The 21,338-nt window shown below is 40.9% G+C and overlaps 1 protein-coding gene across 1 annotated transcript; it reads right to left on the reverse strand.

Annotated features, from left to right (window-relative positions):
• Positions 1-549: 549 nt before the first annotated feature.
• Positions 550-20,208, reverse strand: si:ch73-267c23.10 (serine incorporator 3). Its single transcript, XM_026344672.1, has 10 exons — positions 20,074-20,208; positions 17,253-17,414; positions 15,667-15,860; positions 14,353-14,432; positions 14,112-14,249; positions 13,664-13,833; positions 3,877-3,967; positions 3,512-3,713; positions 2,988-3,215; positions 550-1,728 (listed from the first exon to the last, which is right to left on the reverse strand). Exons 1-10 carry the CDS (start codon positions 20,110-20,112, stop codon positions 1,593-1,595), a joined length of 1,440 nt encoding a protein of 479 aa, XP_026200457.1. The 5' UTR covers positions 20,113-20,208; the 3' UTR covers positions 550-1,592.
• Between the last annotated feature and the right edge of the window lie 1,130 nt (positions 20,209-21,338).

Consider the following 21,338-nt stretch of genomic DNA (forward strand, 5'->3'; position numbering starts at 1 on the left):
TTTTAGCTGACTTACAGTTTCCTTTTCTTGAAAATGAAGTAAATAAATAAATAAAACATTATCAGGTGCAAGTACTTTTCCACTTCACATCTGTTGGCTTCACAGAAACACAGATCACCAGCGGTGGAATGTGTTTTACCCTAGTACAGAATAAGTACTGTACTTTATGTGTTTTATTTTATAAAGTGCTGCGTTACAATTTCATTCAATGTTTATTCCATAGCAGCTGAGAAAAAAAACGTCACTATTAACACAATGTACAATGTCAATCTGAACCTAGAGAGTTTTCCTTTTAGAGAAGAATAAAAACCGATTTGAAGACTGGAACATCAAGCTTTAGTTTCAAGGCAACTTGCTTTTAGGAAAAAATTAGATATAATAATTTTTATGCATGCATTAATTAAATCATGACAAAACATAACTATAAACCTTCCTGTACTCGTTTGCTGTGTAACACACATACAAAAGCATCAAAACCAAATATAATTTCTTAATTTTCAGAACAGACAATGACAATGATGATTTTTGTGATTGAAAAGTTGCGTTCAGTTTATTGTTCCTTTCATCTGTATCACGTGATAACGATTGATTTTAATTCCCAACCGTGATTACTTGACTGTTTCACTCTTGAAACACAGTATTATGGTAAATATAATGGACAAACACATTTATTTGTTTTTGTAAAAAGCACATATACAGTAAACTAACTATAAATCAATCTGAACAGTGAAAGACAAACTGCTGCAGCATTCATCCCCTCCTGCAACTTACAGTCGGTCACTTTGGCCGTGATCAGTGGTGGTGTTTCATATAAATCCTGTTTGTTTAACCAATAACTAACCATTAAATTAAGACTAACAAGAAACAATTCCCTATTTATAGGTAATCATCAAATCTATTCCACATAGGCGTCATTCATACATGTACATTGATGCACAGAATAAAAAAATAAAACATATTGATCCATAAATATTTGGCAGGAACTTAAAAGTTGACTTTGAGTCATATTTTAAAAAACATGTCAGCAGGTTTACTACACTGATCTACTTAATACTAATCTGATATTAATATTTCACTATATATACATATACATACAAATATCACAAACAGTAAGGCATTGGAAGAGCTTGCAGCAGACTATATCATCTCATTACTGCATGCAGTTCACAAACCAAACCTCGATGCTATAATTAGGATGGTTGTAAGGCTGAGAATATGCATTGAAAAAAAATTAAGACAGTATTTGAATGAATCTGAAAAGGACTTGTTGAGTTACAGCAGAAATGAACAAATAAAAAACTTAGTGCTTTTCTTCATGGCGTGTTAAGTGCTTCAATACAAAGTATTTGATTGTTGTAGATGTCTAATTAATGAGTAGCTGCTACTAACTTGTATAAAATCACAGTAGATACCCAAAGCAGCTCGTATGGCCCCTCTGGACCAGACCCAATGCTTCCACATAAAAATAATTCCACATAATAAGTGACAAGTATCAAATGTTACTATGTTTGATATTATCATGCAGACAATATAATGGGAACTTATGTTAAAAAGAGGAAAAGGTTTGTATTGGATAAAGTGGTAAAGTCTGATCAGCTGAAGTCTCGGTTGGTGAAGATCATGGGGGCCACCAGGGTCCAGATGTACAGGGCCAAACACACCCAGCTGGAGGAGATCTTCACCCACACCGCTGGCCACTTGCTGGTTATGGTGTAGTCTGTATCAGGGCTGCCAGGAAACACAACAGAAGATCTTTTTAATCATCATCATTTATCTTGTCATGAGTAAAGGTGAAAAAACATCTGTAATGTACAACAAAGTACGGTGGCACAAAATGTGATGAGCCTTATACAGAGCTATAGCTTTGGAACCAGGTTATTTACTATGAATCTTTACCTGGCCATTCCTTTTTACTTCAGCCTTGTTAAGAGAGTAAGTAGTCCACTAAGAAAGAATGTATTTTAAACACTATTGAAAAGTCTAGACCAGATTTGTTTAACAAACTTTCAAAGTTGGAAATTATGATTAAGACATTCATAATTAAGACATTTATACTCCAGAACAAAATTATACAGTGCTTGAGTAAATTTAAGTGCAAAAATAAAAGAACATATGAGTCACTGCAAATTGTGACAAATGTCTAAAACAGACAATTTAAAATAACTTTTAACTTGCAACTGGGTGAAAACATTTTTACATTTTCTCTTAGCTTTCATCCAACAGCGAAGAATCTGTTGGGTAGAATCTTTGATGACTTAAGTTCCTCTTTAGATTTCTCAAACATTTCTGGGTAATTATGCTTATCTGATTCAGATTCAATGTTTCTAATAGAAGAGGAGGGACACAAACTAGGGCTAGTGCACCCTGTTTTTTAATTCACACTGGGCACGTCTGAGACAAAGACAAAATAAAAATAAATAAAATAAATGTCATACATGATTTGCAAACGACCTGTAAACAGTAGATCCCTATGCAGTAAGTTACATTACCTAATCCAGATGGGCTTCTTCCTGTGTTCTTGTTGGACTAGCAGGGATAATGATTGTACATAGTTTACATTTACATTTAGTCATTTGGCAAATGGTTTTATCCAAAGCGACTTACAAGTAAGATACAAGGAAAATAAAATATTTAAGGCAAGGAGAAAAGTAAAGTGCCATAGGAACAAATATTTCAGTTTCACACTGTTCAAGTGCAAGATTTTTTTTAAAGATTTTTAAGATTTAAATGCAGAGAAAGTTGCATAAGAGCTCTGTTTTAAGCAGACTTTTAAATAGTAGGGGTGAGGCTGAGTAGTCAGTCCCCACGTCCTGCTGCCACAAATACTCACTACTAAATGTAGGTTATTCTACTGTTGAAACGAGTCTACAACAAATGCACCTTATCCCCCTCCAGTTTAAATAAGGTTGTGTCTGTGTGTCACATGCAAGGCAGGGAGGATAAAGATGGAAATGTAGGTTGTGTGCTCAGAGGGTAGGTATAGTCACCTGTACCAGTTGGTGAGGGTCATCATGATGTAGAGTGAGGCCAGAAAGAACATGCAGTGGAAACAGGAGTAGCTATAATGTACCATGTCCCGCTCGTTGTCCATCACTCGCCTGGGTCCCGTCAACTCCTCTGATAGGTCGGGGCTGCTACTGCCCTCTTCCATGATGACCTTGTCGTTGGAGGCCATGGTCAGCTTGCTTACCTGGCTGGTGCTGGATGAACGAATACTGTGGGCACAATAGGGAGAAATAAAGAACATTACAGTGTTTTTACAATGGCCCTAAAGCTCAATCCATGACAATTTACAGTATAAAAAAAACATACACTTTTCAACTGGGTAGCAACTGAATCTGCTGTAGAACAGATCATGGACATTAAGGTGAGACTGATTTCCATGCCAAGTCTGCCCACAGTAAAATGACAACATATTTCAGGTGTATATTTCTAAACCTTATGTAGAGACGTCTCAAAAAGTACTGACCACAGGGTTGTTTCATATGTTACCCAGGGACAATAATCCTACCTTGAGTAGAGGATACACAGGACAAATATGACAAGCCCTACAATGCTCTGGGCATCCCACCACTCCAGGTACGGGGATGTGAGGACAGGTTCACCTGTGCCTAGTATCTCCACAGCTGTTTGGTTCTCCATCTCCAGAGGAACATATGTAGGGGCGGTGATCTGCTGGAAGATACTCAGCAAGCTGGGATTACATTCTTTGTCTAAGTGGAGAAAACAAAAATCACAAACAAACAAACAAGCAAACAAACAAACAACCAAAAACCCAAAACAGTTATTTGCTGTTTATTAGACACTGTTTTTTTGTGTTATCATTATAATAATATAAATATAGAAATGTTATAAGCAACCTGCAAACAGTCTTACCAGGCTCATTTGTCATGGCAGACCAGGTCAAAAACATGGTGTACAGAGTGATGATGGAGGACTGGAGAAGACCTGAACGTGGCTGAGAGTTCTAGGGACACACAGATAAAATAAGTTTTTAAATGTTCTCAAAAGGAAGTATTGAAATATTTTGGAAGTAAACTGCAATCACTCATAAAGACCACGAGATAATGCTGAAAACCTTGATAAGGTTTATTCCTTAATTTTTGGAAACAATTAAGTTGAGTAAATCCACTAAAATGTCAAACAAACAAATGGCTTGTGATAACAAATGTGTTCATATACACTGCTCAAAAAATTAAAGTAACACTTTGAAAACACATCAAAGATATTTATACTGATTTTCAATTCAATTCAATTTGGTTTTATTTGTATAGAGCCAATTCACAACAGAAGTTATCTCAAGGCACTTTACAGTGTAAGGTTTAAGACCTTACAGAGTATAATTATACAAAAATTATATAGAAAACCCAACAATCCCATTTGAGCAAGCTTTAGGCAATAGTGGAGAGGTAAAACTCACTTTAGAGCAGGGGTCACTAACAGGCGGACTGCGGCCCGGATCTGGACCCAGAAGGTGTCCCATACGGACCCGGAGCTACAGACCAAACCAAACATTTTGATTCCAAATCTAGCGGGAAACCTTAAACTTAACCGATGCAGCTATTGCTATCTTTACGGTAGTTATTTAGTTGACGGGAGAACACATTGGCCAATTGAATGCGAGTTAAGCCATCCCACGTGGGTTCACTTAGCCAGTCGATTCTGTGGATCACAGGCGGTAAATTTAGAGACTCAACAGTAGATAAGAGAAAGTTCGAGGTTGGAAAGGAATTAATAAAGAAGGATGGTGATAACAGAGAGACAGAGAGGAGAGAGAGACAGATGACAGAGAGGAGAAAGTGACGGTGAGACTGAAATAGGAAGAGAAAAGTGGACAGTGAAAATAGAGTTTTTAATCCAGAATGAACAGACTCCTTTCTGTTCATATTACCTACTGGGAGCACTAAACCAGTGTCTGATATGTTCAGAAGCTGTGGCTCTTATTAAAAGTACCAATGTCAAACAGCATTATGAGACAAAACACAAAGGTTTTGAACACATATACCCACTAAAATCTGAAGTGCGATCACAGAAAGTTGCTAGTCTCAGAGCCCAGTATAACCAGTCCACCAGGATCTGGAGCCACATGCTCAATTTGATGTTACATAAAAATACATTTGTCAAAAGGTTTTTGAATTGTACTGAATTAATTTGATTTGACAGTCTTTATTATATTGTATATATATATATATATATAAATAATTGTACTGATTACATGCAATGGTCAGTGGAAGACCATTGGGTTGAAAATATATCCCAGTAAATAGTTAGACATTATAATCTTCTGGACCTTTGCTTCCGACACCAGGGTAAACTGTTCAGCTCAGTGATCCCACGATGGTGGAATGAGCTGCCAAACTCTGCACGCTCAGCCACCTCACTTGCAATCTTTAAAAAACTGCTGAAAACAGAACTCTTCTGCATCTTCCTTTGCACTTAAAAACAAAACAAAACAAAACTTTTCTACTCTTTTGTTCTCACATCTCTTGAAACAGAAACACTTTTTTGATACCACTTTGCTTTGATGTTGTTTCTCCTTGACTTAGATTTTGTTTGCTTGCCTTGTTCCTCACTTGTAAGTCGCTTTGGATAAAAGCGTCTGCTAAATGACTAAATGTAAGTGTAAATTCTGGATTTTACAGGGAGTCAATGGAGAGAAGCTAACGTAGGAGAAATATGATCTCTCTTGCTAATTCCAGTCAGAACTCTGGCTGCAGCATTTTGGATTAACTGGAGGCTCTTTAATGAGTTATTGGGAGATCCTATTAATAAGGAATTACAATAGTCCAGTCTGGAAGTAACAAATGCATGGACTAGTTTTTCAGCATCACTTTGGCACAGGATGCTCCTAATTTTACAAATATTCCTCAGGTTGAAAAAGGCAGTTCTAGAGATTTCTTTTATGATTTCTTACAGTATTACTTGAGGCCAATACTAAGTCATCAAGGGTGAGAATGTGATTAGACATAGTGTCTCTAAGATTTTTAGGCCAAAACAAAATAACTTCTGTCTTGTCTGGATTTAGGAGAAGGAAATTGGAGGACATCCAGGTCTTTATGTCTTTTAAACATGCTTGAAGTTTGACTAATTGATTATTTTCTTCTGATTTCATAGATAAGTATAGCTGGGTATCATCTGCATAACAATGGAAATTTATAGAGTGTTTCCTAATAATATTGCCTAAGGGGGACATATATAAAGTGAAAAGAATCGGTCCAAGCACAGATCCCTCTGGAAATCTGTAGCTACCTTTGCTGTGTATGGAAGACTCATCATTAACATGTACACACTGAAATCTATCTGATAGATTAGATTTAAACCACTCTAGTGATGTTCCTTTGATTCCAATGACATGTTCCAGTCTGTGTAATAAAATGTTGTGATCTATAGTGTTGAATGCAGCACTAAGATCTAACAAGACGAGAATAGAGAGTAGTCCAGTCTGATGCTAATAGAAGATCATTAGTGACCTTTACCAGTGCTGTTTCTGTACTATGATGTACTCTAACTTCTGACTGGAAATCTTCATACATGTTACTGCTGCGCAGGTGGTGATATAATTGCTTGGAAACTACCTTTTCAGGGTATATGGACTGGGTGATGTGTTAGGATGCCATATCGCTTAATGTAAATTAAAATGATCAACCTACAGAGGACTGAATTCAAAGTCACTCTGAAAATCAAAGTGGAAAAATAATTCAGCAGGTTAGTCTATTTTACTAAAATTTAATTCCAGCAACTCAAAATGGTACTCAGTACTTTGTCAAGCATGCATACAGTGGGTACGGAAAGTATTCAGACCCCCTTAAAATTTTCACTCTGTTATATTTCAGCCATTTGCTAAAATAAAAAAAGTTCATTTATTTCCTCATTAATGTACACACAGTACCCCGTATTGACAGAACAACACAGAATGTTTGAAACTTTTGCAGATTTATTAAAAAAGAAAAACTGAAATAGCACATGGTCTTAAGTATTCAGACCTTTTTGCTCAGTATTTAGTAGAAGCACCCTTTTGATCTAAAACAGTCTTTTTGGGAAAGATGCAACAAGTTTTTCACACCTGGATTTGGGGATCCTCTGCCATTCCTCCTTGCAGATCCTCTCCAGTTCTGTCAGGTTGGATGGTAAACACTGATGGACAGCCATTTTCAGGTCTCTCCAGAGATGCTCAATTGGGTTTAAGTCAGGGCTCTGGCTGGGCCATTCAAGAACAATCACGGAGTTTTTGTGAAGCCACTCCTTTGTTATTTTAGCTGTGTGCTTAGGGTCATTGTCTTGTTGGAAGGTGAACCTTCAGCCCAGTCTGAGGTCCTGAGCATCTCTGGAGCTCAGCCACAGTGATCTTTGGGTTCTTCTTTACCTCTCTCACCAAGGCTCTTTTCCCCCCGATAGCTCAGTTTGGCCAGACGGCCAGCTCTAGGAAGGGTTCTGGTCGTCCCAAACGTCTTCCATTTAAGGATTATGGAGGCTACTGTGCTCTTAGGAACCTTAAGTGCAGCAGAACTTTTTTTGTAACCTTGCCCAGATCTGTGCCTTGCCACAATGCAGTCTCTAAGCTCTTCAGGCAGTTCCTTTGACCTCATGATTCTAATCAAACACAGCTGGACTCAAATGAAGGTTAGAACCATCTCGAGGATGATCAGAAGAAATAAACAGCACCTGAGTTAAATATATGAGTGTTACTGTTACAGTTCCTCCCTCTGCCCCTGTCTGCAGCTTTGGTTTTGTTTTGTTCTGGTCTCACCCTCCTGTCTCACACCATATATGGACTTCCTCTTCCCCCCACTCTCCAGTCTGGACTAATTATTGACTCATTTCACCTGTGCATCCCTTTGTTTTAAAAGCACCCCTCAGTTCTCTGCTCATTGCTGGTTTGTCACCCTGATTTCATTCATGCTCCACAATTCTGGTCAGTTTGTTCGTTCGTTTGTCCATCAGGAACCTCTGTTTTGTTTGTTAGTTTGAATTGTTTGGCCTGCCTTTTGCAGTGTATTTTTTGTTGTTACTTTGTCCTGTTAGTTTTGGTACGTTTGTTTCCGTCTATCCTGCCTCCTGCAGTGATTTTGGTTTGTTACTTTGTCCTTCTGCTTTGTCTGTTAGTTTGGTCCACATTAGTGTGTAGTTTCAGTTGTTACTTTGTACGTTGGGTTATGGTTTTGTTTGTATGTTGTTACAGCGTTTTTGGGTCTCTTTAATTTGATACTTTGTTGGTTTGTGTAGTTTCCTGTGTCCCCTGCCCTTTTTGTTAATAAATATATCTTTTTTGTTCTTACTCGTTCGTCCCGTCAGTCAGTTCGTAACAGAACAAACCAGCCACTATTGCAACCATGGAACCACCACGTTCCACCACTGGTTGCTTCTCCCTTCCGTCTTGCCCCAGTTTTGTGCGCTATGGGGGCCTGGCGGATATTCTGGAGGAGGAGTATTTGGACCTGTATTGCAGTGCAGAGCATGTGGTCGGTTGGCTACACTCGGGTGTGGACCCCGAGTGTTTCGAGGCGCTGTACAGGGCAGCAATCGGAACCTTTGTGAAGAAGGGATACATGATGACGTATCCAGAGTTCCAGTGTCTTAAAGACACTGTGATGTCTGCTCTGAATTCCTTCAAGCAGGGGTTTCGTTTGACTGCCCTGCCTAGCCAGCACTGTTTGCTCTCCTCCTCCTCCAGTACTCCCCGGTCCCCAGCGCTTGTTTGTCCGGCAGCTAATGCTGCTTTTGTTAGTTCTGCAGCCGAAGCTGCTTTTGTTGGTTCTGCAGCCGAAGCTGCTTTTGTTGGTTCTGCAGCCGAAGCTGCTTTTGTTAGTCCCGCAGCTACTGCTTTTGTTAGTCCCGCAGCCCCTGCTGCTTTTGTTAGTCCCGCAGCCCCTGCTGCTTTTGTTAGTCCCGCAGCCCCTGCTGCTTTTGTTAGTCCCGCAGCCCCTGCTGCTTTTGTTAGTCCCGCAGCCCATGCTGCTTTAGTTGGTTCTGCAGCTACTGCTGCTCTTGTTGGTCCCGCAGCCCCCGATGCTGCTTTAGTTGATTCTGCAGCTACTGCTGCTCTTGTTAGTCCCGCAGCTCCCGCTGCTCTTGTTAGTCCAGCAGCCGATGCCGCTTTTGTTAGTCCAGCAGCCGATGCCGCTTTTGTTAGTCCAGCAGCCGATGCCGCTTTGGTTAGTCCAGCAGCCGATGCCGCTTTGGTTAGTCCAGCAGCCGATGCCGCTTTGGTTAGTCCAGCAGCCGATGCCGCTTTGGTTAGTCCAGCAGCCGATGCCGCTTTTGTTAGTCCAGCAGCCGATGCCGCTTTTGTTGGTCCTGCAGCCCAGGCTGCTTTGGTCTCGGCTCCTGTTCCTGTCACGGATCCGGCTCCTGTTCCTGTCACGGATCCGGCTCCTGTTCCTGTCACGGATCCGGCTCCTGTTCCTGTCACGGATCCGGCTCCTGTTCCTGTCACGGATCCGGCTCCTGTTGCTGTCACGGATCCGGCTCCTGTTCCTGTCACGGATCCGGCTCCTGTTCCTGTCACGGATCCGGTTCCTGTTCCTGTCACGGATCCGGCTCCTGTTCCTGTCACGGATCCGGCTCCTGTTCCTGTCACGGATCCGGCTCCTGTTCCTGTCACGGATCTGGCTCCTGTTCCTGTCACGGATCTGGCTTCTGTTCCTGGTCCTTCAGCTGTCGCCGCAGTTGCAGCCACCTTGATTGCTGCAGTCACTGCTGCTCTGGTGTCAGCTGCTGCTCCGGTCCCTGCAGCCGCCAGGTTCCCAGGCGGGTCGACGCAGAGGTCGCCGTCGCCGCCGTCTCTTCAGTCTTCAGACGGGTCGACGCAGAGGCCGTCGCCGCCGTCTCTTAACTTTGAACTTTGTTTGTCACCCCAGGAGATGTGGTGGGATGACAATGAGGACACCACCACCCTGCTCCTGTCTCCTTGGGGGGCCCCTGAGAACTGTGCTCCTGTCCTGGCCCCTCAGCTCCAGCTGGCTCAAAGTTCGTCGCCGCCGGGCAGTCCGCCCGGGGCTCCCCAGCCTTGTTCGTCGCCGCCGGGCAGTCCACCCGGGAGTCCTCAGCCGTCTTGCTGTTCCCCGGCTCACTGCTCGCCATCCGGCAGTCCGCCTAGGGGTCTCCTGCCTCGTGGGTCGTGTGCTGGCCCCCGGCCTGGGGGTCCTCGGCCTGCTTTCCGGCTGGCTTTCCGGTCCCCGGTTCTCCAGCCGGCTCAAGGGTCTTCTGGTTCGTCGCCTCCCGGCCGTCCGCCCGAGGCTCTGTCTTCTGGTTCGTCGCCTCCCGGCCGTCCGCCCGAGGCTCTGTCTTCTGGTTCGTCGCCTCCCGGCCGTCCGCCCGAGGCTCTGTCTTCTGGTTCGTCGCCTCCCGGCCGTCCGCCCGAGGCTCTGTCTTCTGGTTCGTCGCCTCCCGGCCGTCCGCCCGAGGCTCTGTCTTCTGGTTCGTCGCCTCCCGGCCGTCCGCCCGAGGCTCTGTCTTCTGGTTCGTCGCCTCTCCAGTCCTGTTCGCCGCCTCCTGGCCGTCCGCCGGAGGCACTCCTGGTCCGTCTGCCGCCTCCTGGCCGTCCGCCGGAGGCACTCCTGGTCCGTCTGCCGCCTCCTGGCCGTCCGCCGGAGGCACTACTGGTCCGTTTGCCGCCTCCTGGCCGTCCGCCGGAGGCACTCCTGGTCTGCAGCGCCCGGTCCCTCCACCGGGCCTCCCTCCGCCCGCCCGGTCTGGTGTTTCGGGCCCTCCTCCGGGCCTCCCTCCCCCCGCCCGTCCTGGTTTGCTTGGGGCCGTCTGGGATCCGCCCCTTGCCGGGGGGGTTCTGTTACAGTTCCTCCCTCTGCCCCTGTCTGCAGCTTTGGTTTTGTTTTGTTCTGGTCTCACCCTCCTGTCTCACACCATATATGGACTTCCTCTTCCCCCCACTCTCCAGTCTGGACTAATTATTGACTCATTTCACCTGTGCATCCCTTTGTTTTAAAAGCACCCCTCAGTTCTCTGCTCATTGCTGGTTTGTCACCCTGATTTCATTCATGCTCCACAATTCTGGTCAGTTTGTTCGTTCGTTTGTCCATCAGGAACCTCTGTTTTGTTTGTTAGTTTGAATTGTTTGGCCTGCCTTTTGCAGTGTATTTTTTGTTGTTACTTTGTCCTGTTAGTTTTGGTACGTTTGTTTCCGTCTATCCTGCCTCCTGCAGTGATTTTGGTTTGTTACTTTGTCCTTCTGCTTTGTCTGTTAGTTTGGTCCACATTAGTGTGTAGTTTCAGTTGTTACTTTGTATGTTGGGTTATGGTTTTGTTTGTATGTTGTTACAGCGTTTTTGGGTCTCTTTAATTTGATACTTTGTTGGTTTGTGTAGTTTCCTGTGTCCCCTGCCCTTTTTGTTAATAAATATATCTTTTTTGTTCTTACTCGTTCGTCCCGTCAGTCAGTTCGTAACAGTTACAGCAAAGGGTCTGAATACTTATGACCATTACTATTTCAGTTTTTCTTTTTTAATAAATCTGCAAACATTAAAAAAATTCTGTGTTTTTCTGTCAATATGGGGTACTGTGTGTACATTAATGAGGAAAAAAATGAACTTTTTTCATTTTAGCAAATGGCTGCAATATAACAAAGAGTGAAAAATTTTAGGGGGTCTGAATACTTTCCGTACCCACTGTATATACACGTGGGGGCCATACAATGTCGGCGCACGCTCCTAATGAGATGACAGATGATGCCCAAGGGTATCTCCTCCCAGATCTGGTCCAAGGCATCACTGAGACACTGGACAGTCTGAGGTGCAACCTGGCAGCACTGGATGGACTGACACTTAATGTCGCAGAGGTGTTCTATTGGATTTAGGTCAGGCGAGCGTAGCGGGCAGTCAATTATATCAATTCCATCATCCTCCAGGAACTGCCACCATACTCTCACCACATGAGGCCTGGCTTTGTCTTCACCAGGAACAACCCAAGACCCAATGCATTAGCGTAGGGTCTGACAGGGGTTCCAAAGATTTAAACCATGATACCTAATAGCAGTCAGGGTGTTGTTGTCTAGCCTGTAAAGGTCTGGTAAAGGTCCAGTGATACGGCTTCTCAGACCATCACTGACCCACCACAAAACCAGTCATCCTAAACAATGTAACAGGCAGCATAACGTTATTCACAGCTTCTCCAGACCTCTCATGTCTGCCACGTGTTCAGGGTGAACCTACATCTTGTTCCTCCTTGCACAAAGGAGCAGATACCGGTCCTCTTGATGGGCTAAGGACCTTGTACGACCCTGTCCAGCTCTCCTACAGTAAAAGCCTGTCTCCTGGAATCTTCTCTGTGCTCTTATCTTGAGATTGTACTGGGAGACACAGCAAACCAACCCTAGCCAAATGCAAAACTGAAAAAACTGTCAGAAAAGATAAGGAGAGAAAATTTGGCCTCCACCTGTAAAACCATTTCTGTTTTGGGGATCGTCTCATTATTCTTTCTTTTTTTCTTTCTTTCTCTAGTTCACCTGTTGTCAATTTCATTAACACCAAAGCAGCTGAAACTGATTACCAACCCCCTTTGCTACTTAACTGACCAGATCAATTCCCATTCCTTTAACTCTTTGGAGCAGTGTATATCAACAAAATGAGTTTGGTGAAATTCAGGAATTTATATGCAAGAAGACGTGTAGAAGTGTAAGTTATTAACAGTATATATTTCATCCTAGTCATCATCCTCCTACTTTGTAAAAGTTTATGCTTATCCAGCAACTCAAGCCAGGATAATCTGGGATGTCAATGATTTCATTAGGTAAAAAGAGCCACTGTCTTGCTGCATAAACCACTTTCTGTTAAATTTCAGTTCAGATGTATACCTTAACATTTTCCAGTAGAATTGACTTGAATTGAATTGACTCAGAATTCACAACTCCACCAATGCTGGCAACCTGTCCTGGTCCAGAGGCAGCAAAGCAGGCTCATGGTACTGCTACCACAATGATTCACAGAAGGGATAAGGTTGTTGTAATAGAATTGGGTAAAAGTACAACTTTTCCCCTACTCTGTTATGATCTCCCTCTCTGTCTGTAATTAGAAGTCAGCTTGGCTGATTAATTAATTCTTGCCTAGTGTCTGTCTAGCATACCTTTGATTTGCAGTTTTGGAGATACCCCTGTATTGCCAAACTCAAGAGATGGGCTGCAATGTTCTTCACTATTTTTGCTGTTCAGTGTTCTCTTAATGGGCTCATGAATATGATGTTAAGTACAAACTGCAAATCAGGCCTTTAGTTTCATAGAGGTTAGCCTGGGGTTCCTTGCAAACTCCCAGACTATTACATGAACCCTGTTCTTGAAATCATTGCTGTCCACCCCTGCAGAGGGTAAGAATGGTGTTAAATGTTCTCAATTTGTACTGATTATTTGTAAGGCATCAACAGCTCTTCTTTTAAGGTCCTCAGAAATGTCCATTGTTTGAGCCATTGATCAATTTGATCAATGAATATTTTTCTGTTGTACTTAATTAGATTAGTTTTAAGGACAAGGCATGAAAATATGATCACGTTTCAGGACACATTTATGTAGAAATTATAAAGGGTTAAAAAAAAAACGTTTGAGCATTACTGTCTATTCTACAAATGTATATTCTTTACAATACTGTGTCCATTCCCGTAGCTCAAAAAAATCCTTTTGCATCGTCACATTAAAGGAATGCTTATGCCTTACTGAATGTACCTGTACTTTGGGCAGCACAGAGACAACAGAGGCCACGATGCAGAACAACATGTTGAAGCTGATGAAGAACTTGTTGATGAAGCATCCGTCAGGCTTGGTGTAGAAGATGAAGAAAAGCACAACAGCAGTAAATGACAGGATGTAGTTAAGGATCGTCACCCCCAGCAAAGCTATAAACAGAAGGCAGTAACGTTAACTATCTGACACAGAAATGCTCTAAAAGATTAAAAAATATGTACTGTAAAGAAGAAACATATAGAATCTTTAGGTGTCAACCTCTTATTCACATTTTTCACTTATATCAGATGTCAGCTGTTTGTCTTAATGCGTTGTGCATTATGGTACAGCTGGGGATCTGTACCAGCAACTTGTTCAAAAACATGAGCAATTTAAAGTGTGAACATAACATAACTCAGCAGCTTACTGAGCTCCAGCTTGAGACACTGACCTGCATACCAGCCCCTGGAGTTGCCATTCTCCATCTTGTCCACCCATGACTCGTTCCAGGTGTGGGCAAAGTCCACTAGCAGCACAAGCTGTATCAGAATGAAAATGAAAGCTCCACCGGAGCCCACCACAAACCATGCTGTAACAACACACGCACACAGATCAGTCTATCATATTTTATCAAAATATATATTGGATTACATTATTGGAGATACCAAAACTTATAGATACAAAGTTCTTACAGTAAGTAAAGAGTCCATCTGGAATGTAAAAGGAAGCAACTGTAATTGCCACCAAAGCTGCAAACTTAAAGAACCAAAATCTGAAAATATAAAGAGCAAGAAAAACAAAACAAAACAAATAAACAACAAATCTGTTTCAATCAGGCAATACAATTTTTTTACCTTGTAAAAGATGTATAAAATTAAACAATGGCCATAGTATTTCTTCTTTTCTTGCTGTAGTTTTCCTTTGCTGACCCTTTCTGTATATGTTGCTCAATTCACCAGAGGTTCATTTATTTTAAAGTCATTCCAAGTTGTTGTATTGTCTGTGCCCTTTGTGCAATATCTGTGATTATTTCTACTCATTTTATCATATGCAAAATGGGTTTTCTCTTGTAGAAAAGCAAGCCAACAAATGGAGATATATATATATATATATATATATATATATATATATATATATTTTAATCAACTGCTTTTATTACATGTACAGTAGCACATTAAATGTAATAATGTACAAATGCAAACCTTCTGTTCTCTGCATGCTATCCACTCTGTGCGAAGAAGCTGGGCTCCACCCATAACTGCATTTTGTGATCCACCGATCTCACTCACTGCTCTTTTCAAGTAATAATAAAATGCATCCAAGTGACTCCCTTGCTTTGTGCACCCAAATAATTTTGCACATTAATATACAGTAATCACATGTATGCATAGGGCGCACTAAGTATAGTGTGCAGATGTGTCTGCAGACACTTTTATTAAGCGTCCGGCATGCGTGTAGACATCAGACAATGATTGCCCCACATTTTTCCCCAAAATACAGCTCAGAGCAGTATTATATTATATATATATATCTCGTGTTTAAAATTGTTTGTTTTTTTTCAGTTCAGGTTTTGTCATTGATGATCAGAGCAAGTGGGAAACTTCAGGTAATTAGTATGTTCTAAGCTAACAAGTCAACTCTTAGTTGGAACATTTTTTTTAACATCATAAATTTGAGAGATGACTGTGGGACAAAAAGGCTGAACCTGCAATAAAGAACATCAGGCCATCAAATGTGCAGGACAAAGGCCGTCTCCTGAACAACATGTTGTAAAACTGAACACCTCTCACCTACTGTTAGGGTGCAATGAGACAGAGATGGAGAGTACACAGAAGGCCAAAGTTCTTTTTGTTTCCTTAAGGAGTAATTGTGTGAGCTGAGGACAGATACAACCCATACCCTGTATGTCTCTGTAAGTTCCACATTAACAAAGTTTTCAAATGTGTTCATTTACATGAAAGTAAAATGAAATGATTGTATGTTGCTGGTGTTGCTGCAGTCCTTACCCATTGTGCACAGCCGCACGGGGGTCTCTGCTGTTCTTGATATTGATCATAAGAATGGAAAATCCCAGGAACCACATACTCATGCCAAAGCAGACACGGTAAACTGCCTTGTAGCCCACAAACATGTCACATTTGGCATCAGCCTGTAGACCGGGGATAGAAGAGCCTGCCCCATCTTCACAGAAGCCTGGGATCTACAGGATATTACAGGGATGCACATTTATTGTTAAAAAGCATCTATAAACAAGAAATAAGGACATGATGCTGAGCGTAGGTGGGTATGACAATTCCTGAAAAACATTCCAATAAATCTTTAACTAGTCTAATCTGTATTGTTCACTTTAAAGTGAGTGCATTACTTTTTTTTTATAAAATGTGATCTGATCTTCATATAAGTCAAGAGCATTAATAAATTTAATGTGCCTAAAGAAATATGATCTTTCATGACCAACCATAAAATCCTCAAAGTGCTAGTGGAAAAAGTACCAAAGTGGAATTAATTACTGTTTAATCCCCCAATGTTAATCTTTTAGACACTATATATTTGTTAATAATTTTGACTTATCAGATCTGACGAAACTGAAAACTATAAAACTCCCAAACTTCCCACTGAGGTCTGATATGCATTCACACTGTTCCTTTACTTTTAATGAACAGTGCATTTACTCGTTCAGATTTAACAGCTGATGTTCATTTATTAAAATGATCTATCGGTGTGAAGGTTTAAACATATAGTGCAACTTGTAAGTTTGTAAACCCCTTCTAAAGAAATATGAGCTAAAACATGATCAGAGATCTCCTGATACTAGATTAAGGGAACTCTGCAACTTTGCCATGCACACCATTGTTGTCCAATGTTTGATGTCATCTACTGCAAGTAAGACTTCTAGTTTCCTAGACATTACTCTGGGGTTCTTCCTGGGGTTCCTGGACTACTCCTAGTTTTCATACCTCACTCTCATTGTCATCTTTGTTGTCAACCACTTCTGGGGAGGGCAACAGTGTTGTTGAATGTTCTTCATTTGTACACAATCTGCCTGACAGTCGACTGGTAAAGTCCAAACTTTTTATAATTATTATTAGAAACTATGCTTGTAAGGTTTTCAGAAATCTCCTTTGTTCAAATCATGACACACTTCAACAACCCTGTGTTGTCGAGATCAAGCTTTGATGGTGACAACCAGTCTCTACATGGCTGCAAATATTTAGGACTTTTTCCACAATAACTAAATGAATTAATGAAATTCTTTGTCTTATTACTTTATCTAGTTTTAAGACTTGTAAAAAATCACATTTATTCAGAAATAAAAAAACAGTATTTCAGTACAAAAATGCCAAAGATCCAGTTGTTTGAAATCATTTAGAATCAGTTTTGCTGACATAGTAAATGTCTTGTGTCATGTGAATTTCTTTTTAAGATATTATGATAAGAAATGTTTATATTGTATGTCATGTATCTCATGTTGGCTGGAAAAGTGAGAACAGGAAACTACTTTAATATGTGTGTAATTGCTCATACAAAGTCTTTCATTGCACATAGGATTGCCCATTCTGTGTTTGTTACTGTGAGTAGAAAACATGCATACCCTTTTGAGCTGCTCATCCACACCCGGCGATAGCATGATGCAAGCGACGATGGTCCACAGCAGTAAGATGAAGGCGTAGATGATCCTGGTCACAGTGGAATTCCTGCTGTTTGGACAACAGCTGCACATCAGACATGTTGCACCGCTGCACAGGCACGGCACCTAAAGAGAAAAAAAAACACATTTCATCTAAAGGGAAAAGACATGTAAGGGGTACTGTATAAAACAACAACATCATATACTTTGGCACCAGATCTCAAATTAGCTGTGTCATTAGGTTGTGTCCTTTATTTGCTTTATAATAAACCAGTGTTATCAGCCAGTGATGAGCAGCGAGTGATATCTGAGCATTAAAGACCTTTTCATTCACACAAGGCTGGTGCTGGCTTTTCTCTCTGACTTTTCTCTATGGGAGAAAAGACATTATTAAGTCAACATCTGAATGTCATGTGCAAAGGCAAATGACAACCACTGACTTTGGTCTGAGTCAGCTGTTGGGAGAGGCTGAAATTAAAGCTATGTATTGCTCCCAATAAAAGTACAAAATCCCTAAAATGAACCCCATCTCGCATTAAAAATCTTCAATCTAGAGTCTGGTGCAGGATCTGAGAAATACGATAAATATAGATACAGTCAGTTTTTAATATGTAGGGGCATTTGGACAGCTTTATTGCCTGATTATACATTACAGTGGACATAATGTTATGCCTTATTAAAAGCTGTGTGAAATTAATACAGCATAAACTATTTTTAGGTGTTTTAAACCACTCCCCACAGTACTGGCAGAGGTTTTAGAAGCTTAAAAGAGTCACAGCAGGCTTGTCGGTAATATGCTAAGGTACCATGGCAATGCACCACAAAACTATCTTTATAGTCAACCACATGCATTTACAGGGAACCAGTAAGAATGGGGGGGGGAGTTTCTAGTGAGCACACACAAAACACCACCCCTCATCAGTTTATTCAAAAATTAAGAGAGCTTAATGAGATGATGACGATGATGAATTAAATCAGACAGAAGGCAACGCATTTATTGGGGACTATTTTCACAGAAACTTAATTTATATAGAACCATATTATAACAACACGGTCGTTGTAAGTACTTTACATAAGACTTACAGTAACTAGGCATTAATACAAGACACAGCTGCTTGCACCAGAAGATATCTGAAACTATAGTGACATAAACATAAACTGACACTGCTGACTGTGATTTTGGAACAGATCCCTAAACTACAGACAAATCTGAATTGTAAAACTAAAGGTACAGTGTAAATCTGAGGGTATGACCCTTTAGTAAAAAGTACATTCACTTTCATTCCAACTAAAAACAGCCACAGGTTATTGACCTACTTCGGCAGCTTGTGTGCTCATTTACAATTAGGCACTATCTACTGTCCTGTGCTTTAGTGTGTGTGTCTCTCTCTCACTTGCACAACTGAGTGGAGTCAAGAGATAAGGAGGCCCAGAAGATTGTCAACAAGTTAATTCCACTGCCAGTCAGACAAGGTCAGCTTAGTACAACAAGAGACTAGCGAGTGGTAATGTGTGCCACATAAGAGCACACCACCATATTTAGTCTGAGCCACAATAAACCCAGGAAATGGGCTTAATAGGACAGAGTTGTCTTCATTTAATTGGTCCATTGCAGTAGCTTTGACAGTCCTTTACTTAGGATAACAGACCGAGGGAAAAAAAAAAAAAAAACGTCAATTATTATGTGTTCAATGACAATTCTCAAATTATCTTGAACTTTTATTGATCAATTAAAATTCAAAATATTTGGTTTTGCTCACAGGTTTTGAAAGGTGAGAATTTGTTTATTTTCCATTTCAAAATTACCTTAAATTCAATATGTCTTATCTCTATTCTATTATTGGATAATTTGGGGTGCATTTTTAATACTGTGTATGAAAAGTCTTTAGGGAACAACAGAAAAAATAACTGAGCATAATATTCCTGTTCAACACCTTAAGTCCAACACCCTTTATCCTTTTACGAGATGTTCTAAGCATTTATTTCAAATGGATCCTCACCCTTCTCAGTTACCCACTCCTCTGTTCCTGTTTTAGATAACAAAAACACATGCTGTTATAATGAATGTTATTTCTGAATGTGGACCCGTGCACCAAGCAGATTTAATCCAGTTAATCAGGTGTAAGCAGATGACTAAGTGTTACCGTGATTAACCCTTTGTTTGGATTGTGCTGTGGGATTCAGGTTTTGTTGACTGTCCCTGCAGATTTGACATGTTTACCATGTGGCAGGTGAGCTGCAGCCAGGTAACACCGAGTCCTGATAGTCACAAAGTTTGTCTTTAGGGAACTAGAAAAGCAGGAATAATGTACCTGTAGAGATATGACAAGTCAATTAAACTGTAGATTTGAGTCTATACCCTTAGGCATCTGCAATAAAAAAGCATTAGGAAGCATTAGAAAAAGTAACCTGCAGTTACCGATACATAATTTTAAACAGCTGCCGAAGTAACCACTATTAGTTAGTACGAGTTAAAACGTTATTTTCTACATCTATCCAAAAGCGTTAACATGGAAAAGCTCGATTAAAGCACCAGCTGTTCGTTGTTCTTGCTGACTGAATGACAAGACAAGAGAACGATTCTTTAACGGGAATTGAATCGTACCAAACGCTTCGTGAAGACTGTGCTCTGTCAATGAGGAGACGAGTAGGAATTAAAATAGCAGATATTTGAGTGGAGTTTGGCGCAACGGGACTGGGCTGTAACGTTACTATCTGTTGCTCACTGCTCTTCGTGACATAAAAATGAAAAACTGAGTTTCGACTCACAAATAGTAAAACTTACCCAGCTTCCGAGGGAAAATGCCCCCAGAGCAGCTCCCATGGCTGTCCCGTCTCAGTCCAGAGAGGACGCTCTGTAAATCGTGCTCCTCTGTCCTGTGTCTCCTCTGTCCTGTGTCTCCTGTGTCCTGTGTCTCCTGTGTCCTGTGTCTCCTGTGTCCTGTGTCTCCTGTGTCCTGTGTCTCCTCTGTCCTGTGTCTCCTGTGTCCTGTGTCTCCTCTGTCCTGTGTCTCCTGTGTCCTGTGTCTCCTGTGTCCTGTGTCTCCTGTGTCCTGTGTCTCCTGTGTCCTGTGTCTCCTGTGTCCTGTGTCTCCTGTGTCCTGTGTCTCCTCTGTCCTGTGTCTCCTGTGTCCTGTGTCTCCTCTGTCCTGTGTCTCCTCTGTCCTGTGTCTCCTGTGTCCTGTGTCTCCTGTGTCCTGTGTCTCCTCTGTCCTGTGTCTCCTGTGTCCTGTGTCTCCTGTGTCCTGTGTCTCCTGTGTCCTGTGTCTCCTGTGTCCTGTGTCTCCTGTGTCCTGTGTCTCCTGTGTCCCTCCAGGTTGGACTTCAGACACAGACCTGGTTAAAACAGTGTTTGACACTGTGCTGCAGCTGCACAGGGCGGAACAGAGAGTTACCACAGAACTGGAGCTCTAATGTGACAACTAGCTGAAGCCGCAGTGGTACTAGATGTGTTAGTGCCGCCTGTGGCAGGTAGATAGAACAAGATAGATATAATTAATATAGATATAACAAGATAGATATAACAATATAGATATAACAAGGTAGATATAATAATATAGATATAACAAGATAGATATAACAAGATAGATATAATAATATAGATATAACAAGATAGATATAACAAGATAGATATAATAATATAGATATAACAAGGTAGATATAACAAGATAGATAGAACAAGTTAGATATAATAATATAGATATAACAAGGTAGATATAATAATATAGATATAACAAGACAGAAATAACAATATAGATATAACAAGATAGATATAACAAGGTAGATATAACAAGATAGATATAATAATATAGATATAACAAGACAGATATAATAATATAGATATAACAAGACAGAAATAACAATATAGATATAACAAGATAGATATAACAAGATAGATATAATAATATAGATATAACAAGACAGATATAACAAGACAGATATAATAATATAGATATAACAAGATAGATATAACAAGGTAGATATAATAATATAGATAGAACAAGGTAGATATAACAAGATAGATAGAACAAGATAGATATAATAATATAG

The sequence above is a fragment of the Anabas testudineus genome, chromosome 5 (genome assembly GCF_900324465.2).
Source record: "Anabas testudineus chromosome 5, fAnaTes1.2, whole genome shotgun sequence".
In the NCBI taxonomy this organism is placed as follows: domain Eukaryota; kingdom Metazoa; phylum Chordata; class Actinopteri; order Anabantiformes; family Anabantidae; genus Anabas; species Anabas testudineus.

Coding starts and splice junctions, on each gene's coding strand:
- si:ch73-267c23.10 (XM_026344672.1), bottom strand. CDS start 20,112: ATGGGAGCTGCTCTGGGGGCATTTTCCCTCGGAAGCTGG. Junction 13,834..14,111: donor CTCCAGGGGCTGGTATGCAG/GTCAGTGTCTCA, acceptor TTCTGTTTATAG/CTTTGCTGGGGGTGACGATC. Junction 3,216..3,511: donor CTGTGTATCCTCTACTCAAG/GTAGGATTATTG, acceptor TTGTGCCCACAG/TATTCGTTCATCCAGCACCA.